This window comes from Macaca fascicularis, chromosome 1 (genome assembly GCF_037993035.2).
Source record: "Macaca fascicularis isolate 582-1 chromosome 1, T2T-MFA8v1.1".
Lineage (NCBI taxonomy): Eukaryota > Metazoa > Chordata > Mammalia > Primates > Cercopithecidae > Macaca > Macaca fascicularis.
The window spans coordinates 104,334,453-104,355,179 of record NC_088375.1 but is presented as its reverse complement, the minus strand read 5'-3'; the positions used below and the strand labels follow the sequence as shown (position 1 = coordinate 104,355,179).

The following is a 20,727-nucleotide window of genomic DNA, read 5'->3' as shown; positions in this document are numbered from 1 at the left end:
CCCGGCTAGTTTTTTGTATTTTTTAGTAGAGACGGGGTTTCGCCATGTTAGCCAGGATGGTCTCGATCTCCTGACCTCGTGATCCACCCGTTTCGGCCTCCCAAAGTGCTGGGATTACAGGCGTGAGCCACCGCGCCTGGCCCCTAATTTTTTAAAAAATTAAGATGGGGTCTATTTTGCCTAGACTGGATTTAAATTCCTGGGCTCAAGAAATCCTCATGCCTCAGCCTGCAGGGGAGCTGGGATTACAGGCGTGAGCTGCCATGCCCAGCTCTGATGTGTGGTAGGGATGAGGACAAGGCACCGTATGTGTCACGTGTCACGCACAAAGGCTTGGTCAGTTCTTCTCAATGACTTCCAGGAAGGGCCCCAGTTAGTGTCATCCAGTGACCCTGGAAATCCCCTAAGAAAACTACAGCCCCACGATACTTTGTGATAGAGCTATTTAACATAAAGAAGAAACCATACATAATTGCTTTTCCATTATAAAAGTTTATCAAGGGAATAATTTGAGTTTTTAGAGGCTTGGTTTAGCAAGGTAAAAAAGACAACCAAATTATTAAAACACTTTATAAATTATTTTAAAACCTACCAATTGGGGCCTAAATGAAATAAACCCCCATTACCTTAGGAAAGAGACAGCTTTCCTAAATCACAAAAGTTGATTTCCAAGCTACACTCTTACTTTTAATGCCGTGGAACCCTAAGGAGAACTAAAGCTCACCAGCAATGGCTGCTCTGGAAGTCAAGGTGGGAAGAACAGGCAATATCCTGACACAGGCTAGATACAGACTCTGAGCCAAAAGCAGAGTCTGTGACATGGAAAGGGACCACACATTTTTTTTTTGAGATGGTCTTGCTCTGTGGACCAGGCTGGAGTGCAGCGGCACAATCTCAGCTCACTGCAAGCTCCGCCTCCTGGGTTCACGCCATTTTCCTGCCCCAGCCTCCCGAGTAGCTGCAACTACAGGAGCCTGCCACCACGCCTGGCTAATTTTTTGTATTTTTAGTAGAGACGGGGTTTCACTGTGTTAGCGAGGATGGTCTCGATCTCCTGACCTCGTGATCTGCCCACCTCGGCCTCCCAAAGTGCTGGGATTACAGGTGTGAGCCACCGTGCCCAGCAGGGACCACACAATTTATTAGCCAACCAGGACACTTTTTTTTCTTCGAGAAAGTCTCACTCTTGTCACCCAGGCTGGAGTGCAGTGACGCGATCTCGGCTCGCTGCAATCTCCGCCTCCTGGGCTCAAGCAATTCTGCCTCAGCCTCCTGAGTAGCTAGGATTACAGGCGCCTGCCACCACGCCCCACTAATTTTTTGTATTTTTAGTAGAGAATGGGATTTTGCCATGTTGGCCAGGCTGGGCTTGAACTCCTGACCTCAGGTGATCCGCCTGCCTTGGCCTCCCTAAGTGTTGGGATTACAGGCGTGAGCCACCACGCCTGGCCCCAACCAGAACACTTCTGAGTGTGGAAGAGGATGCTGTTAATTACTCAAACCAAAAGGCATAAAAGGAGACATATGTCCACCCAAGTGATAAGGCAGTTTGGGAAACTACATTTCCCAGTATGCCCTGCCCCTTGAAAGTTAAAAATCTTAACTGGCACAGAGCACGCTGGGACACCTGTGGTTAGCACCATTTAAGAAGTAAACGGTATAGGGCTGGGTTCTGACGTGAAGGCCTCCCCCTTCCATGGGACACTTAACCAGACATAGGACACAACACCTAAGGTGAAATTTCAATGGGTATTAAGTCTGGGGTAGAGTTTTTCTCTCCCCACAAATCTAGCTTCCAAAGATGTGGAGCTGGTGGAGCTGTCCATTGGTCCGCTGCCCTGTTTCTCCTGGGCGCTGCCTCTGCCTCCCCATATCACCAGCATCCCCACTGTCACTAGTCTTTAGGGGGATTCTGGGCTAGGTGCTCTTCCCACTCGACTTCAACCAACTTGTACAGCTCCATGGTGGCCTGGGCATCTTCCACAGAGGAATGTCCGCTCTTCCCAACCTGAGCAAGCAAGGAAGACAAGAGCATGAAGCAACAAGAAACCGTTTCTTCCTTTCCAGTGGACTCTGCACTCCTCTTTCCCCTGCCTCCGCTACACAGTTTCTTCTGCAGTCAGCAGGCTACAAAGACAGAACTCTGGTGGGGCCCTCCTCCTTATGTAATTTCAGGGGTCCAACTCCTAGGAAGTCTTTGCCACTGTCTACTTCAGTCCTTTCTGTGGCAGCATGTATAAACCATATTAGGTTCTGTAGAGCCAGAACATACCAGGTCAAAGACAGGTCTTCTGAGTCTTCCACTTTCCCTAGTTCCTTAACTGCTCTATATGTGATCTATGTCCACACCTTCCTGCCAGATGGGCCACCTTTTGCTAAATGATAGCATGTAAAATATGAGCGGTCCTTGCATCCACTACATGGTCTCTTAGACCACCACTGCTACCTGCTTTCTTCCTTACTTAGGGTTTTATATCTACTTATGACTTTTTCCCTTTTCCAAAGCACACTTAGAAACATTCTATGAGGTAGACAACAGGAATTATTATCCTGTGTACAGATGGAGAGACACTACTGGGCCCTTCATCCAAAGCTCTTCAAATCATAGCAGCCCATCTGGAGCTCTACAACTACAGGACTTCTGGGATCAGAGTCTGGCTAGGGGCATCAACGAGAGCCATGTCCAAGATGGGGGAGGGGGATGTGGGGAGATGCTACCTGGATATCCCGGTTTAGCAGCTTCTTGGTGAGATGCTTCAGAGACATGGTGGCGTTCTCCGGGCAGTCAGCCTTCCGGTTGAGGGGGGGGATATGGGAGGTGTCACGGGTGAGGGACTTGGGGTGAAAGTACTGAAGGGCTTTGAAGTCGTTGTGGATGGCATGTCCCACCACTATCTTCCCTGTGAGTATCTTCAAGATCTGGAACAAGTGTGGAAGAGAGTGGTGAGAAGCAAGACTGCGGTGGAACCCCTGCATTGTGAAAGCCCAACATGACCATCAAACCTTCTGGATTCTTTCACCAACTGCCCACCTCTCCATCCTCGAAATGCTCCCTCCCACAAGTTTTCTTTCTTCTGCAATCCACTTCCCCTTCCGCAGGTGATTTCCATGGTGTACCCTGTTTGGACTCATACTGCCAGTGGCTCTTTACCTTCTTATTGATCTCCACCCCATGACATTAATTTGCCTTCAGTCCTAAATGACACTCATGTTTAAGATGTCCATGTATTTAGTTCGGTTCTGGCTTGCTACATGAAGTCCTTTAACTATTACCATTATGCTGGCCTTAGACACATGGCTGGGACCATGGCTCCAGGGAGGCTAACAAAAGCCCAAAATTACATGCAATTAGATGTGTATGGGTACTAGTGGAAGAGAATCTGTGGCTTTCATCAAATTCTCAGAGTCTACAAACCATAAAAAATTAAGAATCACGTATAAACTAAAGTTGCAGAAGGAACCTTATTCACACTACTTTTGGAACCAAGTAAAATAACTTCTTAATATTTCAGGAAACTTTTTTTTTTGAGACAGAGTCTTGCTCTGTTGCCCACGCTGGAGTGTACTGGTGCGACCTTGGCTCACTACAACCTCCGCCTCCCAGGTAGCTGAGACTACTGGCATCCATCATCACGCCCGGCTAATTTTTGTATTTTTAGTAGAAACAGAGTTTCACCATATGGGCCAGGCTGGTCTCGAACTCCTGACCTCAGGTGATCTGCCCGCCTGGGCCTCCCAAAGTGCTGGGATTACAGGTGTGAGCCACCACACCTGGTCTTCAGGAAACTACACGTCACCACACCTAGCCATTTTAGGCTCTTAAAGCAGGAGGACATGCTACCAATGAGGACAACCAAAGAACATGCCACAGGCTCTGAAGATCATTCTCAAAATGAGGTTCCAAACAGGTTTTCAACAAAAGTGACAGGCCGGGCGCGGTGGCTCACGCCTGTAATCCCAGCACTTTGGGAGGCCGAGGCGGGCGGATCACGAGGTCAGGAGATCGAGACCATCCTGGCTAACACGGTGAAACCCCGTCTCTACTAAAAATGCAAAAAATTAGCCGGGCGAGGCGGCGGGCGCCTGTAGTCCCAGCTACTTGGGAGGCTGAGGCAGGAGAATGGCGTGAACCCGGGAGGCGGAGCTTGCAGCGAGCCGAGATCGCGCCATTGCACTCCAGCCTGGGCGACTAAGCGAGACTCTGTCTCAAAAAAAAACAACAACAAAAAAAAAAAAAACAAAAAAACAAAAAAACAAAAGTGACAGTCCTGCATAGCCTCCCAAAGGGACCCCCTTTGAAGGGGCTAGGCTCATCTGGACATACCTTAGTCTCATAACCCCAGCTTGGCACTGGGGAAGTGCTTTATGACGAAAACCAGACGTAGTCCCGTGAACTAGATATTTAGTTACTCCTGACTTCACCTACTTACTGTCCACCACCACCTTCATTTCTTATTAACCTCGACATATAGCCCTCATCAAAGCTGGGCAGATTTGCTGTCTCAGACCGGTCCCATCTTCCGCCTCTCCTGTGCCTTTGCTTGGCTGTGCCCCTTTGTGCCCAGGATGTTCAACTCTTCTTTCTGTCTTTTCTAAAATAGTCAGTCACCTCACCTCTAATGAACCTTCTCCAACTGACCGCACATAAGGCATTATGGGAACAGCGTGTCCAGAGAAGGCAGAGTGTGGCCCTGAAACTGCAAAGACGTGGACCAAGGGCGCCCTCTGGTGGCCCCCTGAGACCAGCAGGTGCCCCTCTTGCTCTCCCTTCATTTCCTCCTTTCACCCCTCCTAGCTCACTCTCCTTTCCTGTTCATGCCTTGCGCTCCCAATAACCAGCACAGGGCTAGAAGTTAGATGACAACCCAAAGTGCTGGCCCTCTGCTGTTTATGCCCTTCACTGGTTACCTGTTCCAGTTGGACAAATATACCCCAGCTCCTCCTGTCAACTTTCTGCCCTCTCTTACCACCACCACTTTCCGCACTTGCCCCACGTTACTTTTTGCTTGGGAAGAGCTCTCCACCTTTCCTGTCTAAAGCTTAGGGTCCAATTCACAAGGTTTTTCCAAATCAAGCCCTTTCTCCTGACACTGATGTCTGTAGCTCTGTCCAGTTACATTACTTACTGTTATTTCTCTATGCAGATTCCTAGTTCCCCAGACCCAATTTGGAACCTAAAATTGTTTGTTTGTCTGTCTGAGACAGGGTCTCACTCTGTCGCTCAGGCTGGAGTGCAGTGGCAGTGGTGTGATCTAAGCTCACTGCAGCCTCGACCACCTGAGTAGCTGGCACTACAGGCATGCACCATCACACTTAGCTAACTTTTTTGTAGACGAGTCTCGTTTTGTTACCCAGACAGATCTTGAGTTTCTGGGCTTGAGCGACTCTCCTGCCTCAGCCTCTCAAAGTGCTGGGATTATAGGCAAGTGCCACCGCGCCTGGCTAAAATAGGTCTTGACCAATGAAGTTTGTGACACCAGCTAATTGTACCTTCCTGACTTTCACGGCTCCTTCCACCGACAGGGGGCCTTCTTCAATAACTGATAGATTCTCCTCCCTCCCTCCACAAACCTCTGGTGTCTTCCCATAGTGATATCCTTTGCTGAATAATGATTTACACCTCTCTCCATCCACCTCCCTGCCACCATCAAGCCCCATGCTTCTTACCTGGCCTCGAGCAATCTTGAAGGGTGTGGCATTCACCATGTGCTGCTTTCGGATACCACTCCATCTGGTTCGGTAGTCCACAATGTGGCAGGGGGGAAGAATGTACTCATCATAAAGCACATCTCCGTTGTAGTTGACAATGCTACATCGAGCTAAGGAACTAACATGCCCCTTTGGTCCTGTGCCCACCATCTCACAGTCAATTGCCACCATCTTCTGTGGCAACTTCTGGGATATTCTGGAGCATTTATTCTCTGAATGAGCTTGGGTGGAGTTCTGTGGGGCATTCTTCTGAGGATGGTTCTTCTTAGAGGATTTCTTCTGGGAGCCCTTCTTCTGAGAGCGGGTTGGGTGGCTATTGATCTTTGGAAGGGCACTCTGGAATTCCCCCAGCAAATCTACTTTAGCAGCAACAGAATCAGCCTTTTTTGAAGGGGCAGGGGTCAGCCAAGACACTGCAGCTTTCTTGTCCAGGGGCTGTCCTGACCCATTGCTGCAGGCAGCTGTCTTCTTCTTTTTTGGGAAGGAAGGGGTCTTCCAAGTGCCATCCACCATAGGAGTTTCCCCTTTCTTTGGAGGTTCAGAGTGCAACTTAGGCGCCTTGCTAGGGGGTTGGTTCTTTTTACTCAGAAAGCCTCTCCGTTCTAAGAGCCTCCGCTTCTTGACAAAATTTCGGTGCTTGGCATTTCCTTCTAATGCCTTTTTGGGAGGAGGTTCCCCAAAATCCAGATTGAGCAGTAAAGTAGACATAGGGACAATGGGAGGTGGAAGAGCAGTTGGGAAGAGTGGCTTATGGATGAAAAGAGGATGTTGGACTCATTCTCTGCTGAATCCTACTGTCCAACATGTGGAGGTCTGTAGTACACCCTGGGGAAGAAAGTGATCCTGGTGATTGAGCTCCTAGGCCTGGGAGAAAAATGAGGCAAGATCGATCTCCGTAGGACTTATGGAAGGAAAGACATCAGAGCAATCTCTCAGACAGAGGAGAAATGAAAACATAACATGAAATGATGGAGGAAGCAACAGTGTTAGCCAGCAAGCCTGGATTCTAGTGAAGCCCAATTCACCAGCCGTTTGGTCTTAGTAAGGTCATTACCGCGCTCTAGGTTTGAATCTCATTTGTAAAATGAAGGGACTGGAGGGGCCCATAGAGCTCGAACCCTCTATGAGTCTAAGAGGCCAGAACACGTGAGCTCTATACTCCGCCTAGGAAGGGAACATCTAGGTACGCTCGAAAACAGTGAGAAGTATGGCGTAGATAACCTCTGGGCTACCCAGGCATCCGCAGCGTGGCCCACGAATAGAGACACAAATCCAGGCATCCCTTTCCCTTGGCTCCAGGCCGGAATTGGGGACAATCTCCACATGCATCTCACCCAAGTCCTCCCAAGCAAGGACCTTGACACCACCTACCAGCGGGGGGGTGGGATCGAGGCTCGAGGCAGCCCACCTGGATAAGCATACTTCGGTCCCCGCGGTACAGATCGCCCTCTCACACTCACGAACCTACCTCCCAGATGGGTTTAGCTAAGGCCGGAAGCGTCCAGAGCCGGATGCGGAAATCGGTGCGCGCCGACGAAGCCCGGGAAGGCAGGCGCGCGGGTTGGAACGCGCCAGAGGTCGGCGCGCGCGCACCCGCACCGCCCCGACCTCAGGTAGCGAGGCCAGTGATTCGGAGTGTGTGAGGAGCGGCAGTGGCGGCGGAGGAGGGGGCGGTGTGGGTGGGGGCGGGGGCGGGATGCGCTCCCCGGCCCCTCTAGCCCCGTGGTGGTACAACGCGAAGGTGTGGGAAGGCCGCGACAAACCGGAACTACAGCCAGCCGGACACCTCCGGCTTCACTTCCGGCAGAGGAGAGGCGTGTACGGGAAGGGGCGGGAACTGGAACTTGGCCCATCTCGTTGTGAGCTGAGCTCCGCGGCACGCTTTTGTGGCGTCATTGCACTGTTACCCCGCCCTACGTGTCTCCGACGCTGACACCTTCGCACTGTGAAACGTCGCAACCTGTGACCTCTTGGGGGCGCCTCAAATCTTCAACTGCAGCATGGGATCCCGGAAAGGCAGCGTCGGAGACTGGACCCAAAACTCTTCCTGTTCTGCCTGCAGAGCTGAGCCCCGTCCGGGTCCTGGACCCGCGCGGTAGTGACCCTGGATCCCTGTTCACTGTGTTCTCGCTTCCCGCGCTGCCTTCTGGACCGCGGGATGCCGGGTATCTCCGCCCGAGGCCTCTCTCATGAGGGGAGGAGGCAGCTAGCTGTTAACCTTACCCGTGTCCTGGCGCTCTACCGTTCCATCCTGGATGCCTACATCATCGTGAGGCCACAGGGGCGTGGGTGGGGTGTCTCTGGTCGTGTGGTTGGCTAGGTGTCCACGTCAGGGAGAGAATCTGGAGAATTAGCCTCTGATCTCTTTCCTTCTATGAGTTTCAGTCTTTTGTCTGTACAAGGAGGGGTTCAGCTGGCATAAATAATATTTCTTTTTTTTTTTTTTTTTTTTTGAGACGGAGTCTCGTTCTGTCCCCCAGGCTAGAGTGCAGTGGCGTGATCTCGGCTCACTGCATAAATAATATTTCTAATACCTACCTAGATTATTTTTGTAATCTTCCCAGATCCAAGGTAATAAAATGCGTGGACATTGGAACCATGCTGCAACTATGTTGAACTCTTCTTGGAGCATGTGAGGTGTTCCAAGAACACACATGTTATTCATTCAGGCTTTGAATAAATTCGTGGTTTTGTGGTATAGTAGACAGGCCTGGCTCTGGAATCAAAAAGGCTTGGTCTGGAATCCTGCCTCCCCTATGATGTTAACTTTAGGCCTCCCTAACCCCCAACTTGTCCTAGCCCAGGTTTCCTCAGCTATACAGTGGATCCCAGTCTGAAGGATCATTGTGAAGAATAAATGAGAGAATGTGTAAATGGTACCACCATCCACTGAATTGTTTAGATCGCAAACCCAGAGGCCATCCTTGATTCAGCGCTGTCCTTCATTGATCCACAATCCAGTCCTTCAACAAGTCCTCTTGGCTCTGTTTTCAGAATAGATCCCAAATTCATCCATTTGTCCCCACCTCCATTGCTGCCACCCTAAGCCAAGCCACCATCACCTCTGTTCTGAACTACTTCCTAACCGATCTCGCTGTGTGCTTACCTCTGCCCTGCCATAACCAATTCTTCACTGAGCAGCTAGATCGATAGCATTCAAACGTAAATCTGATCACGACAATCCCTTGCTTCCTAGATACTTTTATGCAATCCTGATTCCTTACTATTACCAATAAAGCCCATGATCTGACTCCTACTGTCTCTTCAACTCTATCCCATTTTATTCTCTCACACATTTCACTGTGCTATACCTCTGCTGGCCTGATTTCTGCTCTGCCAATATGGCAGGCATCTGGACCTTTGCACTCACTGATCTTCCTCCACAGAAAGGCAATCGCAGAATCGTTAAGAGCAAGGACTCTAGAGTAAAATTGGTTTCAAATCCCAGCTCAGGCTGGGTGTGATGGCTCATGCCTATAATCCTAGCACTCTGGGAGGCCGAGGCGGGTGGATTGCTTGAGCTCGGAGTTCGAGACCAGCCTGGGCAACACGGTGAAACCCCGTCTCTACTAAAATCCAAGAAAAAAAAAAAAGAAAAAGCTGGGCTTGGCAGCACACACCTGTAGTCCCAGCTACTCAGGAGGCTGAGGCAGGAGAATTGCTAGAACCAGGGAGGTGGAGGTTGCAGTGAGCTGAGATTGCACCACTGCACTCCCGCCTGGGTGGCAGAGTGAGACTCCATCTCTAAAAATAAATAAATAAATAATCCCAGCTCAGCTATTTGCTAGCTTTTGGACGTGGGCAAGTTACTTAAGTGCTGTGCCTGTTTCTACATCTGTAAAATGGGGGATACAAAATAATACCTACCTCAAAGTGTTGTTTAAAGGATCAAATGCGTTAATACCCGTCAAATGTTTACAACGGTGTCTGCCAGAGAAGGTGTTAAATAAGTGTTTGCTATTACCTGTATTTTTCTTTACGTGCCTAGCACCTATTCATCCTTCCAGTCTCAGCTCAAATGTCAACTCGTCAGACAAGTCTTCCCTCATCATCCTATCTAAAGTAGTCCTTGCCCAAACTCTCCATTACATTACTGTTTCATTAGTGTTTTGTCTATGTGACATATGACAAACAAATAAACAAAACTTTGTCTGAAGTTTTGTTTGTTTGTTTTGGTTTGGTTTTTTTGAGGCGGAGTCTTGCTCTGTTGACCAGGCTGGAGTGCAGTGGCATGATCTAGGCTTACTCCACCCTCTGCCTCCCAGGTTCCAGTGATTCTCCTGCCTCAGCCTACTGGGCAGCTGGGATTATAGGCGCACGCCAACATGCCGGCAAATTTTTGTAATTTTAGTAGAGATGGGGTTTCACCATATTGACCAGGCTGGTCTCGAACTCCTGATCTCAGGTGATCTGCCTGCCTTGGTCTCCCAAAGTGCTGGGATTACAGGCGTGAGCCACCATGCCCGGCCGAAGTTATTTTTTTAATGTAAACTCTGCAGGAGCCAGAATCTTGTCTCAGGTTCACTGTTGTATTCCCTGAGCCTACAATAGAGCTTGATGTATAACCAAAACACAGCCCCAGAATTTGTGGTGGACAAATGAATGAATAAAAAGACACCAGTGTCTGGCACGTATAATGGCAGGTTACTAAGTGGTAATGTACTGATACTGTGTGTCAGTCACTGTGGTAAGTGTTAGGGATGCAGATGGAAAGATCCCATCCCATCCCTCCTCTTAAGAAATTCAGTTTAATAGAGAAAACAGACATAAATAAGTGCAGAAATTGCTAAAAGAAGTGTGTCCAGAATGCAATCTGGACTCCAAGGAAACAGAGTTAAGCCACCAGAGTTGGGGAGGCTGGAGCAGACTTCAGAGAAGAACTGACTTGGCTGAGTAGGAGGTACCTGCCGGTCACAGTGGCCCTATGTGGCAGCAGTGCTGGGAAGAGGCAGGCAGTGAGGTGTGGAGTTGAGAGTGAGGTGGGAAAGAATGGAAGTGGTAGTAGTTTGCTAATTGCTTCTCCCCTTCTTCTGTAGGAATTTTTCACAGACAGCCTATGGGACACACTCCCTTGCTCATGGCAGGAAGCACTGGATGGACTGAACCCACCACAGCTGGCCACAATGCTGCTGGGGATGCCTGGGGAAGGGGAGGTCATCAGGTATGGGCTAGAAGGGCCCTGTGCTGGGGAACTCAAGGCTTTGAGCCCTGCAGTGAGCGTATTGCTCAGAGAGTCTCATAAGGTCTTCCCCGGCCTTGGGTTGTAAACTGGTGCACTCAGATGCGATGGGACTATTCACTGGAGGCCTGGGCTGGACTATCTCAGGTACAGGTCAGTGTGGCCACTCACCCTGCTGGCCCTGAAGTCCACAGCCTGTGCCCTGGCCTTTACCCGGACGCCTGGCTTTCAGACCCCCTCAGAGTTCCTGGAGAACCCCAGCCAGAGCTCCCGACTAACAGCTCCATTCCGGAAACATGTCAGGCCCAAGAAGCAGCATGAGATCCGGAGGCTGGGAGAGGTGAGGAGATGGCTGGAGCATGGGTGGTGTCTGGGAACCCAGGGACTCCTTAAGCGTGGCTTACAAAGATATGTGCCCTTTACTTCACATGCAAGGCCAGAGGCCCTAGACATTCCTTTACCTCAACAGATATAACTATTATCATATTTTGATGCTGGGGTTCTTTTCATCCTTTTGTGGGGTTAGTTGGTAGCTAGGTCTGAATCACAGTCTCATTCCTGTTCTCAAATCTCCATAATCCGCTCATGGCTTAACACAGGGTTCTTGTTCTGTGGGGGAGATTGAATCACTGACCTGTAAGGCAAGGAGAGTGGGCCTGAACCTGGATCAGGTCCACTCTCCTTGCTTCCACCCTCACCCCTATATCTTTCTTTCCAAATCTGTCATCACATCCGGGGTACCCTGTGTCCATCTTTCTTTGTCATCTTTGTCTCCTCCACTCTCACTATGGGTGTTTGCCCCAGGAGTCAAGAACCAGTGGCCAGGAGACCTTTGTTCCCTCCTCTTTCAGTTGGTGAAGAAGCTGAGTGATTTCACAGGCTGCACCCAGGTTGTAGACGTGGGCTCAGGCCAGGTGAGCCAGAGTCTTGCTGTACTGTTTTTTTGGGTCATGGGGAGATAGAACACCTGGAAGGCAGGTTATTGGGCCACAGGCCCAGCGAGGCAGGTGTCAAGAAGCGGTGGAACCAAGCAGGGTAGATTTTTTTTCTCTTTGCATAATTTGTTTTAAGCCAGTCAGATTTAAATGGGGGAGTTATATACCAACTTAAGCCACACTGATGTTAGTAAGTTCTGTAGGGTAAAATTTAAGCCTTCTGTCGGGCCTGGGACCCAGGTGTCCAGGTTACCCCTGGGGAGGGTGACAATGGATACGGCACTGAACAGGGCTGTTTCCGTCCTCCTCCTCATGACTCCAGGGCCATCTCTCCCGCTTCATGGCTCTTGGCCTGGGGTTGATGGTGAAGAGCATCGAAGGGGATCAGAGACTGGTGGAGAGAGCCCAGCGGCTGGACCAGGAGCTTCTGCAGGCTCTGGAGAAAGAGGAGAAGAGGAACCCGCAGGTAGGCCACCCCTTCCTGCCACCTGGACTGTGGGAGGAGGGGCTGCTTGGCTGGAATTGAGCACAGAGGCTGGATTCCATCTTTCAAATTTCTCAGCTTGAAGTGGTGTGGTCCCTAATTTCTATTACCTCTTTCCCAAGGTCCCCCCTTCCCCAGTGCCTCCCTTTATCTCAAAGTTATTTTCTATTTACAAAGTGCTTTCCACACCAATGTATACTTCTCACAACCTGTGAAGTGGCCACTCACGTTTTAGACTCATTACAAATCAGAAAACTGGGTCTCAGAGATGAAAAGATGTACATGGTGAATGATAGGTCCAGGATTTATCCCATCTCCTGACTTGTGGTCCAGCCCTCTCCCGCACCCAGCTTATCTCCCACGTTCCTCCTTGGGGAATAACATGGAGGACAGATCCCTTCCTGTGGCCTGAGGTGGCCTAGGGACAGCAAACAGACTTCCCATCTGCCTTTGTCCTTTCCTGCCTCCACAGGTGGTCCAAACCAGCCCTCGTCACTCCCCACACCATGTGGTTAGGTGGGTAGACCCCACAGCCCTGTGTGAGGAGCTTCTGCTTCCACTGGAGAACCCGTGTCAGGGCAGGGCCCGCTTGCTGCTCACAGGCCTCCACGCCTGTGGGGATCTGAGTGTTGCCTTGCTGAGGCACTTCTCCTGCTGTCCTGAGGTGGTGGCCCTGGCCTCAGTGGGCTGCTGCTACATGAAGCTGAGTGACCCTGGCGGCTACCCACTGAGTCAGTGGGTGGCTGGGCTGCCTGGCTATGAACTGCCCTACAGGCTTCGGGAGGGGGCCTGCCATGCCCTGGAGGAATATGCTGAGCGGCTACAGAAAGCTGGCCCTGGCCTCCGAACTCACTGCTACCGTGCAGCACTGGAGACAGTCATCCGACGGGCCCGGCCCGAGCTCCGTCGGCCAGGCGTGCAGGGTATCCCCAGGGTCCACGAGCTCAAGATTGAAGAGTGAGGTTGGGGTACGGGGGTGGGGGGCAGTGGAGGGGAGATTTCTAACTGGAGATCTTCCGCCCTCACTTTCAGCATAGCCTAAAGAAAATCTAAGTATACCCAGAGGAGTGATGTGGAGTTCTCTGACCAGGGTACCTTCTCAAAATTTCTTTAAGAGAGTTGTCCCTCTTTTATCAGGAGACTAACAAAGAAATATGAAGTTTTGGCCGGGCGTGGTGGCTCATGCCTGTAATCCCAGCACTTTGGGAGGCTGACGTGGCCAGATCACCTGAGGTCAGGAGTTTGAGACCAGCCTGGCCAACATGGCGAAACCCTGTGTCTACTAAAAATACAAAAATTAGCCAGGCGTGGAGGCATGCGCCTGTAATCCCAGCTACTGGGGAGGCTGAGGCAGAATAGTTTGAACCCAGGAGGTGGAGGTTGCAGTGAACCGAGATTGTGCCACTGCACTCTAGCCTGGGCGACAGAGCAAGACTGTCTCAAAAAAAAAAAAAAAAGGGTTTTTAAATGCTAAAAATATGGCTAGTTGGACAGAACTGGCTGAAAATGTTTAAATCAATTTACTATTGGACAGACAGCTCACAGCCAGAGAAACATTCAAAAATACACAGCCAGGTGTGGTGGCTCATGCCTGTAATCCCAGATCTTTGCGATGCCAAGGCAGGAGGATTGCTTGAGGCTGGGAGTTAGAGGCCAGCTTGGGCTACGTAGAGAGATACCTCTGTACAAAAAAACATAGGCAGGCATGGTAGCTCATACCTGTAGACCTAGCTACTTGGGAGGCTGATGTGGGAGGATTGAGGTGTTTGAGACTACAGTGAGCTATGATTGCACTGCTGCTCTCCAGCCTGGGTGACAGCAAGACCCTGTCTTAAAAAATACATATTTGGGAGGCTGAGGCGGGCGGATCACAAGGTCAGGAGATCGAGACCATCCTGGCTAACACGGTGAAACCCCATCTCTACTAAAAAATACAAAAAATTAGCCGGGCGTGGTGGCGGGTGCCTATAGTCCCAGCTACTGTGGAGGCTGAGGCAGGAGAAGGGCGTGAACATGGACGGCGGAGCTTGCAGTGAGCAGAGATCATGCTACTGCACTCCAGCCTGGGTGACAGTGAGACTCCGTCTCAAAAAAAAAAAAAAAAAAAAAATATATATATATATATATATATATTCGTGAAAACGCATATTAGGGTAGAAAATAAAGCAAAGTTGGAATTAGGAACAAAGTTTAAGTGCGAGGTGACAGTTCTTAAAACCAAACTGAGTGCTGAATGTGACTGATCCCACAGATATGTGCAGCGGGGGCTACAGCGAGTGGGGCTGGACCCCCAGCTGCCACTGAATCTGGCTGCCCTTCAGGCCCACCAGGCCCAGGAGAACCGTGTGGTGGCCTTCTTCAGCCTGGCTCTACTGCTTGCCCCACTGGTGGAGACGCTTATTCTACTGGACCGGCTGCTGTACCTTCAGGAGCAGGGTGAGGGTGGCCTACAGCAGGGACCCAAGGACTATGGTGACTGGGGTTCTGGGACTCCTTCTCCAAGTCCCAGCTCCAATGTCTCCTGGGCCCAGCTAATCACTGTTGTGATCCTTGGACCCCACCTTTGAGTCACTAGTGGGTTGGGAGTAGGGGATTTGTTAAAAAATTAAGAATCCAGGCGGGGTGCAGTAGCTCATGCCTATAATCCCAGCACTTTGGGAGGCCAAGGTGGGTAGATCAATTGAGGTCAGGAGTTCAAGACCAGCCATGGTGAAACCCCATCTCTACTAAAAATACAAAAAGTAGCCGGGTATGGTGGTACATACCTGTACTCTCAGCTGTTCGGGTGGCTGAGGCAAAAAAAATTGCTTGAAGCCAGGAGACAGAGGTTGCAGTGAGCCAATATTGCACCGCTGTATTCCAGCCTGGGTGACAGAGACTCCATCTCGAAAAAAAAAAATTAAGATTCCTGCCAAATCAGCCTCTGGTGAACCTCCCTAAGGTGCATGTTAAGCAAGCTTCCCAGGCATCGAGAACCTACAATGCAAGAGGACTGCCTCCCAAGTCAGTGCCTTGGGAACCTGTGTTCCTTATGGAGAATGGGGTCTCCTTAGCCCGGCTGGATCCTCCCCCATGGGGAAAAGGGACTGTGCCTGTAGGCCTGGGCAGAAGAGGCTGAGTGAGTTTGGTTCATTCTTCCCCTTATGATTAAGCCCTTTCTTCCAGGTTTCCATGCTGAGCTCCTGCCCATCTTCAGTCCTGAACTGTCTCCCAGAAACCTGGTTCTGGTGGCCACCAAGATGCCCCTGGGTCAGGCTCTTTCTATTCTGGAGACTGAAGACAGCTGATGCAGCCTGAGGACACATCTCAGACCCCATCATCTGAAAGTGCCCAGATAGCACAGTGGCAGAGTACACCTCATACAGAGAAGCAGCATCCTGCATCCTCCTGAGTCGTGGTTCCTTCAGTTTCATCCCCTTTCTCTCCCTCCATGGATTATGTAATACAGTGTAAAGTTTTAATTTATTAAAAATTAGAAATCTTTGTTTCCTTCCCATTTCTGTAGGTAGATAAAAGGAGACGCGCACCCTCCCTGTGGCACTGCTGCAAGGGTGCTACAGTTAGGACCCACACGCCACTCCCCACTGGCCTCCCTAGCAGGTGGTGTAGGTGACAGCTTCTGTTACTCACAGATCTCCATGGAGGGGACTTCTTTACCCCACTTTGGCCTCCAACTCAGAATCTGCAGGCCCTGCCCCTTGGGAGGGCTGCCTTAAGGCCAGCTAACTTCCATCCAGGTTCTGTCATAAACTCAGGGAAGAAGCTCCTTTCCTTCAGTCCCTGAGAGTGTGCTGGGATTAGGGGTGCCATTCTATCTCACAGCAGCTGTACACAGGACTCATAAACTGCTCTTTATTGGCATCTGAAAAACAGGTGCCTCAGCCTTCAAGGCTGGGACAGAAGTTGGGGAGGAGCTGCTGTCCCTGGGCTCAATACCAATAGACCTTCTTGTATTTCCGAGTCTCCTTGATCCCCATGGCCTCCATCACCTCCTCCTGTAGTGTCTTTAGACGGGGCACGTAGGTTCTTTCTAAAGCATCTTCCACTGATGTGTCTTTGGGGCCATCTGTTAAGCAAAGGAGATGGGTGGGAGGGCTTGCCAACTTTCATTAACATCCCCTACTCTCACTCCTAGCACCCACCCCTGACCTTCCTGCCCCTCACTCACCAATCCATGTTTCAGGGACGATGCCATCAGCTCTGGGAAATTCGGGTTTAGGGATAATTCTCCCCGATCGTGTGGAGACTCGTACCCGCTCTCCTGCTTCAGTAAATCTCCACTCAATCTCAGTGGGTTTCCTGGTGGATAGAAGAGGTGAGCCTGGCCTATGAGCCAGTTTCCTGCCACCCTCCAACCCAAAAGCAGAGTCAAGGGTTCAAAACACCAGGGTTACCACCGCGTTTCTCCACCTCTGTGTTGAGGTTACCCGCAGGGAATCATGTCCATGAGATGGTCCCTCTCAATCTCCAGAGCATCCAACCCATCATTCCCATTGGACAGCACTTTGTGGACCCAGAGGGTGAGAAACCCTCTGCCCAGAGCCCTGTCGCTTGCCTGTCCATAGGATCCACAAGTTTGACCTGGCGGTGGAGCAAGGGGGCTTCACTAGGGATCATGGTTCCTCGGTAATCCACGGTCTTGCCAATGTAGCGGTAATACTGTCCAAGAGAGGGGAGTGTCAGAAAACAAGGGGTGTGAAAGGGGTTTGCCCTTGCTACTCAGCACATTCAGCCCAAGTTGAAAAGTAGAAGGTTCAGTAATGCCACCATCCCCTCAGCCAGTCTCCTGCCACCCTGCGCTGCTTGGAATGGAGAGGGACGGAGGAGACGGGCTTCCCAAGCTTCCCCATCCTCTCTCTCCACTTACTGTGTTCAGCCCTCCCACGACCACGCAGTTTTGCTGCCGGATAACTTGAACCACTTTGCCCTGCTTTCCGGCATCCTTGCCTTCTAGGATCTCCACCTGTGGGAAGATACGAAGGTTAGGGAGGGGGATCCTTGCCCAGGAGATTCCCCATCACTCTATGCCCTGTATGAGGCTCTCACCGTGTCCCCACAGAACAGATACCAGTCTTCATCAGAGATGGGTTCCACAACCACTGGGCGCCGCCTGCTCCATGGGGCGTTCTTCCTCTTGTCTGCCAAGGAGCCTGAGGGGCTCATCCCATAGCAGTAATTGGGGGGCAGAGTGACCTTGGATGCCAAGGCCAGTAGGGCAGAAAGACGCATGCCTGGAGGCTGTACGAAATCCCTTTGCCAGCAAAATGCTCAGAAATCTTCCTTGTCAGCTCTGGGTAGATGGATAGAAACGGGAGCAAAGAGGCAAGGGAAGGAACATTTTTTAAAGCACTTACTCTGTTGCTCAATGGACCTCATCACATTGAATCTTCACAAGAGGTTATCATCTTTATAGATGAGGAAATAGAAAGGTCAAGTAACTTATTTATGATTACAAAGTTACTACATTGGAGAATCAGCATTCAAACCCACATATATCTGACTTCAAAGTCCAAAAAATTCATTAAGGACAAGGGCCATGTTATCTAAAGTTCATGAATCCAGAGCTTGGCACCTAGTAGGTGCTTAAGAAATACTTATTAAATCAATGTATGAACAGCAGGATAGGAAGAAAACAGAGGATGGAATGCTGGCATACGGCCAAAAGGTAGGCAGTTGTAAGTCAGTGAAATGAACAAATAGGTAGCAGAAATAAAAACTGGGGTTAAAATGTCCCTATCCCACTTACAATTCCTGTCCTAAGGCAGGAAATAACCACTCCTCCCTAAGATAGCTCCTTTTCTAAAGGAAAAAGACCCAAGGCCAGACTCTAGAATTACTGAGTCCTAAATTTCCCAACTAAGTATGTGCTCTAAACCACTCAATTCTCAATTAATGAGGTAGTGAATGAACTGAAGACATAAATGGTAAGCGCTTCAGTTTACTGAATACTTGCAACTTCCCAGGTGCAATGCTAGGTGCTTTCCTGTATCTCATTTAAGCCTAAGGACAACCAAATGAAGAAGTCACCATTAACCTCATTTTATAGATAAAAATGAACCTTATCTATAAGGTTCTTCAAAGACAAATAAAGATACTACAATGGCATAAAGAGCCCTGGACAGGGAAGTCAGATCACCTGGGTTCTACTCCCTGCTCTACCATCATCTTACTGTATGACACTAGGCAACTTTACTTATTTATTTTTTGAGACGGAGTCTTGTTCTGTCACCCAGGCTGGAGTGCAGGGGCATGATCTCAGCTCACCGCAACCTCTGCCCCTCGGGTTCAAGTGATTCTCCTGCCTCAGCCTCCTTAATAGCTAGGATTACAGGTATGTGCCACCACGACCCGCTAATTTTTTTAAAAATATTTTTAGTAGAGACAGGGTTTTACCATGTTGGCCAGGCTGGTCTCAAACTCCTGAAATCAGGTGATCCATCTACCTTGGCCTCCCAGAGTGCTGGGATTACAGGCATGAGCCACCACGCCCAGCCGGCAATTTAACTTTTGAACTTCAGTTTCATCATCCACAAAATTTACAGGATTGTGGGTGTCATTTAGATTATTTTAAGTATTTTAACAAAGCAAGGTGCAAAGTAATGTGAGTAGTAGTATCCCTTTGGGGTATATGAATATATATTCCAGCACAGTTACATTTATGGAAAGGAAACAAGAAACCAAAGTACTTGTTTTAGGGGAGAGGAACTGTTTGGGAGGACTGTTAATTCCATTTTGCTTCTTCCCATAATAACGTTTGCATTTTCTAACCATGTGCACTTAAAAATATGTATTAACGGGTTATCTGAACAGTGAGATACTGGGTCATTTTTCTTCTTTATACTTCTCAGTATAAAGCCCTGATGTTATTTTCGGAAAAAAAAAACAAAAACAAACAAAAAAAACCCTGTTATTTTCAATCAGTGCTGATTGGCCTAGTGTTCCTGAGTATTCAACAAATGCTTAGAGAGGACTACTATATGACAAACCTAATACTGGGAATTTCATTGCTGGCATTTGGTCTTCACATTGCCCAGTGAGGGAGGTGAGGTTGCCAGATGCATCATAAAGTCCCTTTTATAGACAAGGAAATCAAGGCCTGAAAGCCGGAGTGACTACCCTGGTTCATAAAGTTTGACAGGAGCAGGGCCAATCTTAAGACCCAAGCCTCCCGCGTGATTGCTGCAAGGAGTCCCTTCACCTCAGTCATTCCAGGTCTGAACCACCCCAGCCCAGAGCAGCTTGCATGCCCCCGATATCATTCCCTTCTTTCCCTCCACAATCTGGAGATGCTGCTGGTGAGCGTCCCGCAGTGGGGCTTTCCCTGCATGTTCTGGAGGCGCCGTGCAATATAGCGGGGTCGAAGGTCTGCCCTCTCAGGTCACGGTTCCAAAGGCTTCCCCCACCAGCCTCATCCCAGACAACGTCAAGGCCTAGCTATCTTCAGCACCCACCCGCTCCAAACTTTCGGTCAAAGAAACCCTGGGGAGGCGACTGAGCCATGGGCAGGGAAAAGGTTAGGCTCTTCCCGCACCTGCCTCTCGGATGAGCACCTCTGGGGCGGGCGGCCCTCACCTCCACTTTCCGCGGCACTTCGGCTGCTCAGCACATGGGCCCTCAGCGTCCCCTCCCCTGCCACGCCCGTCGACTTTGTGGGAGATGTAGTCCAAGTGTAAAACGGCAGCTCAACCACGAATCTGATCTCTCAGCATGCTGGGAGTTGCAGTCCGCCGCTAGAAAGCTGGAAACAGGAAGTTTGGCGGGGTAGGAAATCAAGGAAACCAAAACACACCCTGAAGCATGTTGGGAATCGAAATGCAAGCTGGTTAGGGCGGCCCGCCTGGCACATTCCCGCGCATGCTCTGCGTGGAGGCCGCTGGGAATTGTAGTTTCTAGAGAAGAAGGCTCCATTTTCTAGGTGGTTCTGGCTTCCTGTTCAAGGCGAAGGGCCGCCCTTACCAGACAGGGCTACAGCCAATGCTCTCCCTGACCTTCTCTGCTGGAGTGGGGGAAGAGCAGATTCAAAAACTGCCTGTAGCCTTTCTAGAGGAAGGGATGAAACGTGGGCCCTTCCAATGCTAGTAGCCGATCTAGTTACAAAATGTCAGATCTGGAAGGAAACAGAAATGATCTAAGCCAGTCATTCCACTTAACTCGGGGAGTACTATCGGGATTTCACCCTACCAACCCCCTCCCCCTACCACCCCATCACCAGCTAAGGGTGGCAGGTAGCATTAGCAAGGAGAAAGGGTTATACTATTATTTGACTTGACCTTTGGGGTCAAAGTTGTTTATACAATCAGCCTCCAAACTCCCACTTCATCTTGGGCTGTGGCGGATACTGGCATCCTCCCACACCCCACTTCTTATGCAAACCCTTTTTAAAAAAATAAAAATAAAAAAAAAACTCTTCCAGGTGCGTT

General features: G+C 49.9%; 3 protein-coding genes and 1 long non-coding RNA gene across 25 annotated transcripts; 2 read left to right on the top strand and 2 right to left on the bottom strand.

Moving 5' to 3' along the window:
• Positions 1 to 472: 472 nt before the first annotated feature.
• ISG20L2 (interferon stimulated exonuclease gene 20 like 2) lies at positions 473 to 7,481 on the bottom strand. The gene is made up of 4 exons (XM_005541417.4): positions 7,178 to 7,481; positions 5,668 to 6,534; positions 2,719 to 2,919; positions 473 to 2,008 (listed from the first exon to the last, which is right to left on the bottom strand). Exons 2-4 carry the CDS (start codon positions 6,415 to 6,417, stop codon positions 1,895 to 1,897), a joined length of 1,065 nt encoding a protein of 354 aa, XP_005541474.1. The 5' UTR covers positions 6,418 to 6,534; positions 7,178 to 7,481; the 3' UTR covers positions 473 to 1,894.
• LOC141410352 (uncharacterized) lies at positions 2,903 to 6,571 on the top strand. The gene is made up of 2 exons (XR_012435189.1): positions 2,903 to 3,928; positions 4,267 to 6,571. It is a non-coding gene; the product is annotated as an uncharacterized lncRNA (long non-coding RNA).
• METTL25B (methyltransferase like 25B) lies at positions 7,219 to 15,790 on the top strand. Of its 19 annotated transcripts, none has more exons than XM_015455516.4 (8): positions 7,219 to 7,322; positions 10,746 to 10,870; positions 11,036 to 11,228; positions 11,740 to 11,802; positions 12,146 to 12,289; positions 12,780 to 13,264; positions 14,559 to 14,743; positions 15,473 to 15,790. In XM_015455516.4, exons 1-8 carry the CDS (start codon positions 7,221 to 7,223, stop codon positions 15,592 to 15,594), a joined length of 1,419 nt encoding a protein of 472 aa, XP_015311002.2. In that variant the 5' UTR covers positions 7,219 to 7,220; the 3' UTR covers positions 15,595 to 15,790. The 19 variants fall into 19 exon arrangements, with proteins under 19 accessions (XP_015311002.2, XP_073896627.1, XP_015310985.1 ...); XM_074040526.1 differs by having other exon boundaries at positions 7,232 to 7,874; positions 11,121 to 11,228; positions 14,629 to 14,743; XM_015455499.4 differs by having other exon boundaries at positions 7,232 to 7,874; positions 11,121 to 11,228.
• A 347-nt stretch (positions 15,791 to 16,137) lies between these two features.
• Positions 16,138 to 19,938, bottom strand: MRPL24 (mitochondrial ribosomal protein L24). 4 transcript variants are annotated; one of them, XM_045361321.3, is made up of 6 exons: positions 19,759 to 19,938; positions 17,354 to 17,597; positions 17,175 to 17,270; positions 16,863 to 16,966; positions 16,476 to 16,606; positions 16,138 to 16,373 (listed from the first exon to the last, which is right to left on the bottom strand). In XM_045361321.3, the coding sequence occupies exons 2-6, from the start codon at positions 17,534 to 17,536 to the stop codon at positions 16,237 to 16,239; spliced, it is 651 nt and encodes a 216-aa protein (XP_045217256.1). In that variant the 5' UTR covers positions 17,537 to 17,597; positions 19,759 to 19,938; the 3' UTR covers positions 16,138 to 16,236. The 4 variants fall into 4 exon arrangements, with proteins under 4 accessions (XP_045217256.1, XP_005541471.1, XP_005541472.1 ...); XM_005541414.5 differs by having other exon boundaries at positions 19,839 to 19,938; XM_005541415.5 differs by having other exon boundaries at positions 19,880 to 19,938.
• Positions 19,939 to 20,727: the final 789 nt, after the last annotated feature.

Bases quoted from the DNA above. Each gene is read 5' to 3' on its own strand.
- ISG20L2 (XM_005541417.4), bottom strand. From the start codon at position 6,417: ATGTCTACTTTACTGCTCAATCTGGATTTTGGGGAACCTCCTCCCAAA. The intron at 2,920-5,667 runs GTAAGAAGCATG...CACTTGTTCCAG, and splicing joins TCAAGATTGCTCGAGGCCAG to ATCTTGAAGATACTCACAGG. The intron at 2,009-2,718 runs GTAGCATCTCCC...TTGCTTGCTCAG, and splicing joins TGCTAAACCGGGATATCCAG to GTTGGGAAGAGCGGACATTC.
- METTL25B (XM_005541408.5), top strand. From the start codon at position 7,868: ATGCCGGGTATCTCCGCCCGAGGCCTCTCTCATGAGGGGAGGAGGCAG. The intron at 11,803-12,145 runs GTGAGCCAGAGT...TCATGACTCCAG, and splicing joins TAGACGTGGGCTCAGGCCAG to GGCCATCTCTCCCGCTTCAT. The intron at 14,744-15,472 runs GTGAGGGTGGCC...CCTTTCTTCCAG, and splicing joins GCTGTACCTTCAGGAGCAGG to GTTTCCATGCTGAGCTCCTG.
- MRPL24 (XM_045361321.3), bottom strand. From the start codon at position 17,536: ATGCGTCTTTCTGCCCTACTGGCCTTGGCATCCAAGGTCACTCTGCCC. The intron at 16,967-17,174 runs GTAAGTGGAGAG...TCTCTTGGACAG, and splicing joins TCGTGGGAGGGCTGAACACA to TATTACCGCTACATTGGCAA. The intron at 16,607-16,862 runs GCAAGCGACAGG...TCTATCCACCAG, and splicing joins CTTGTGGATCCTATGGACAG to GAAACCCACTGAGATTGAGT.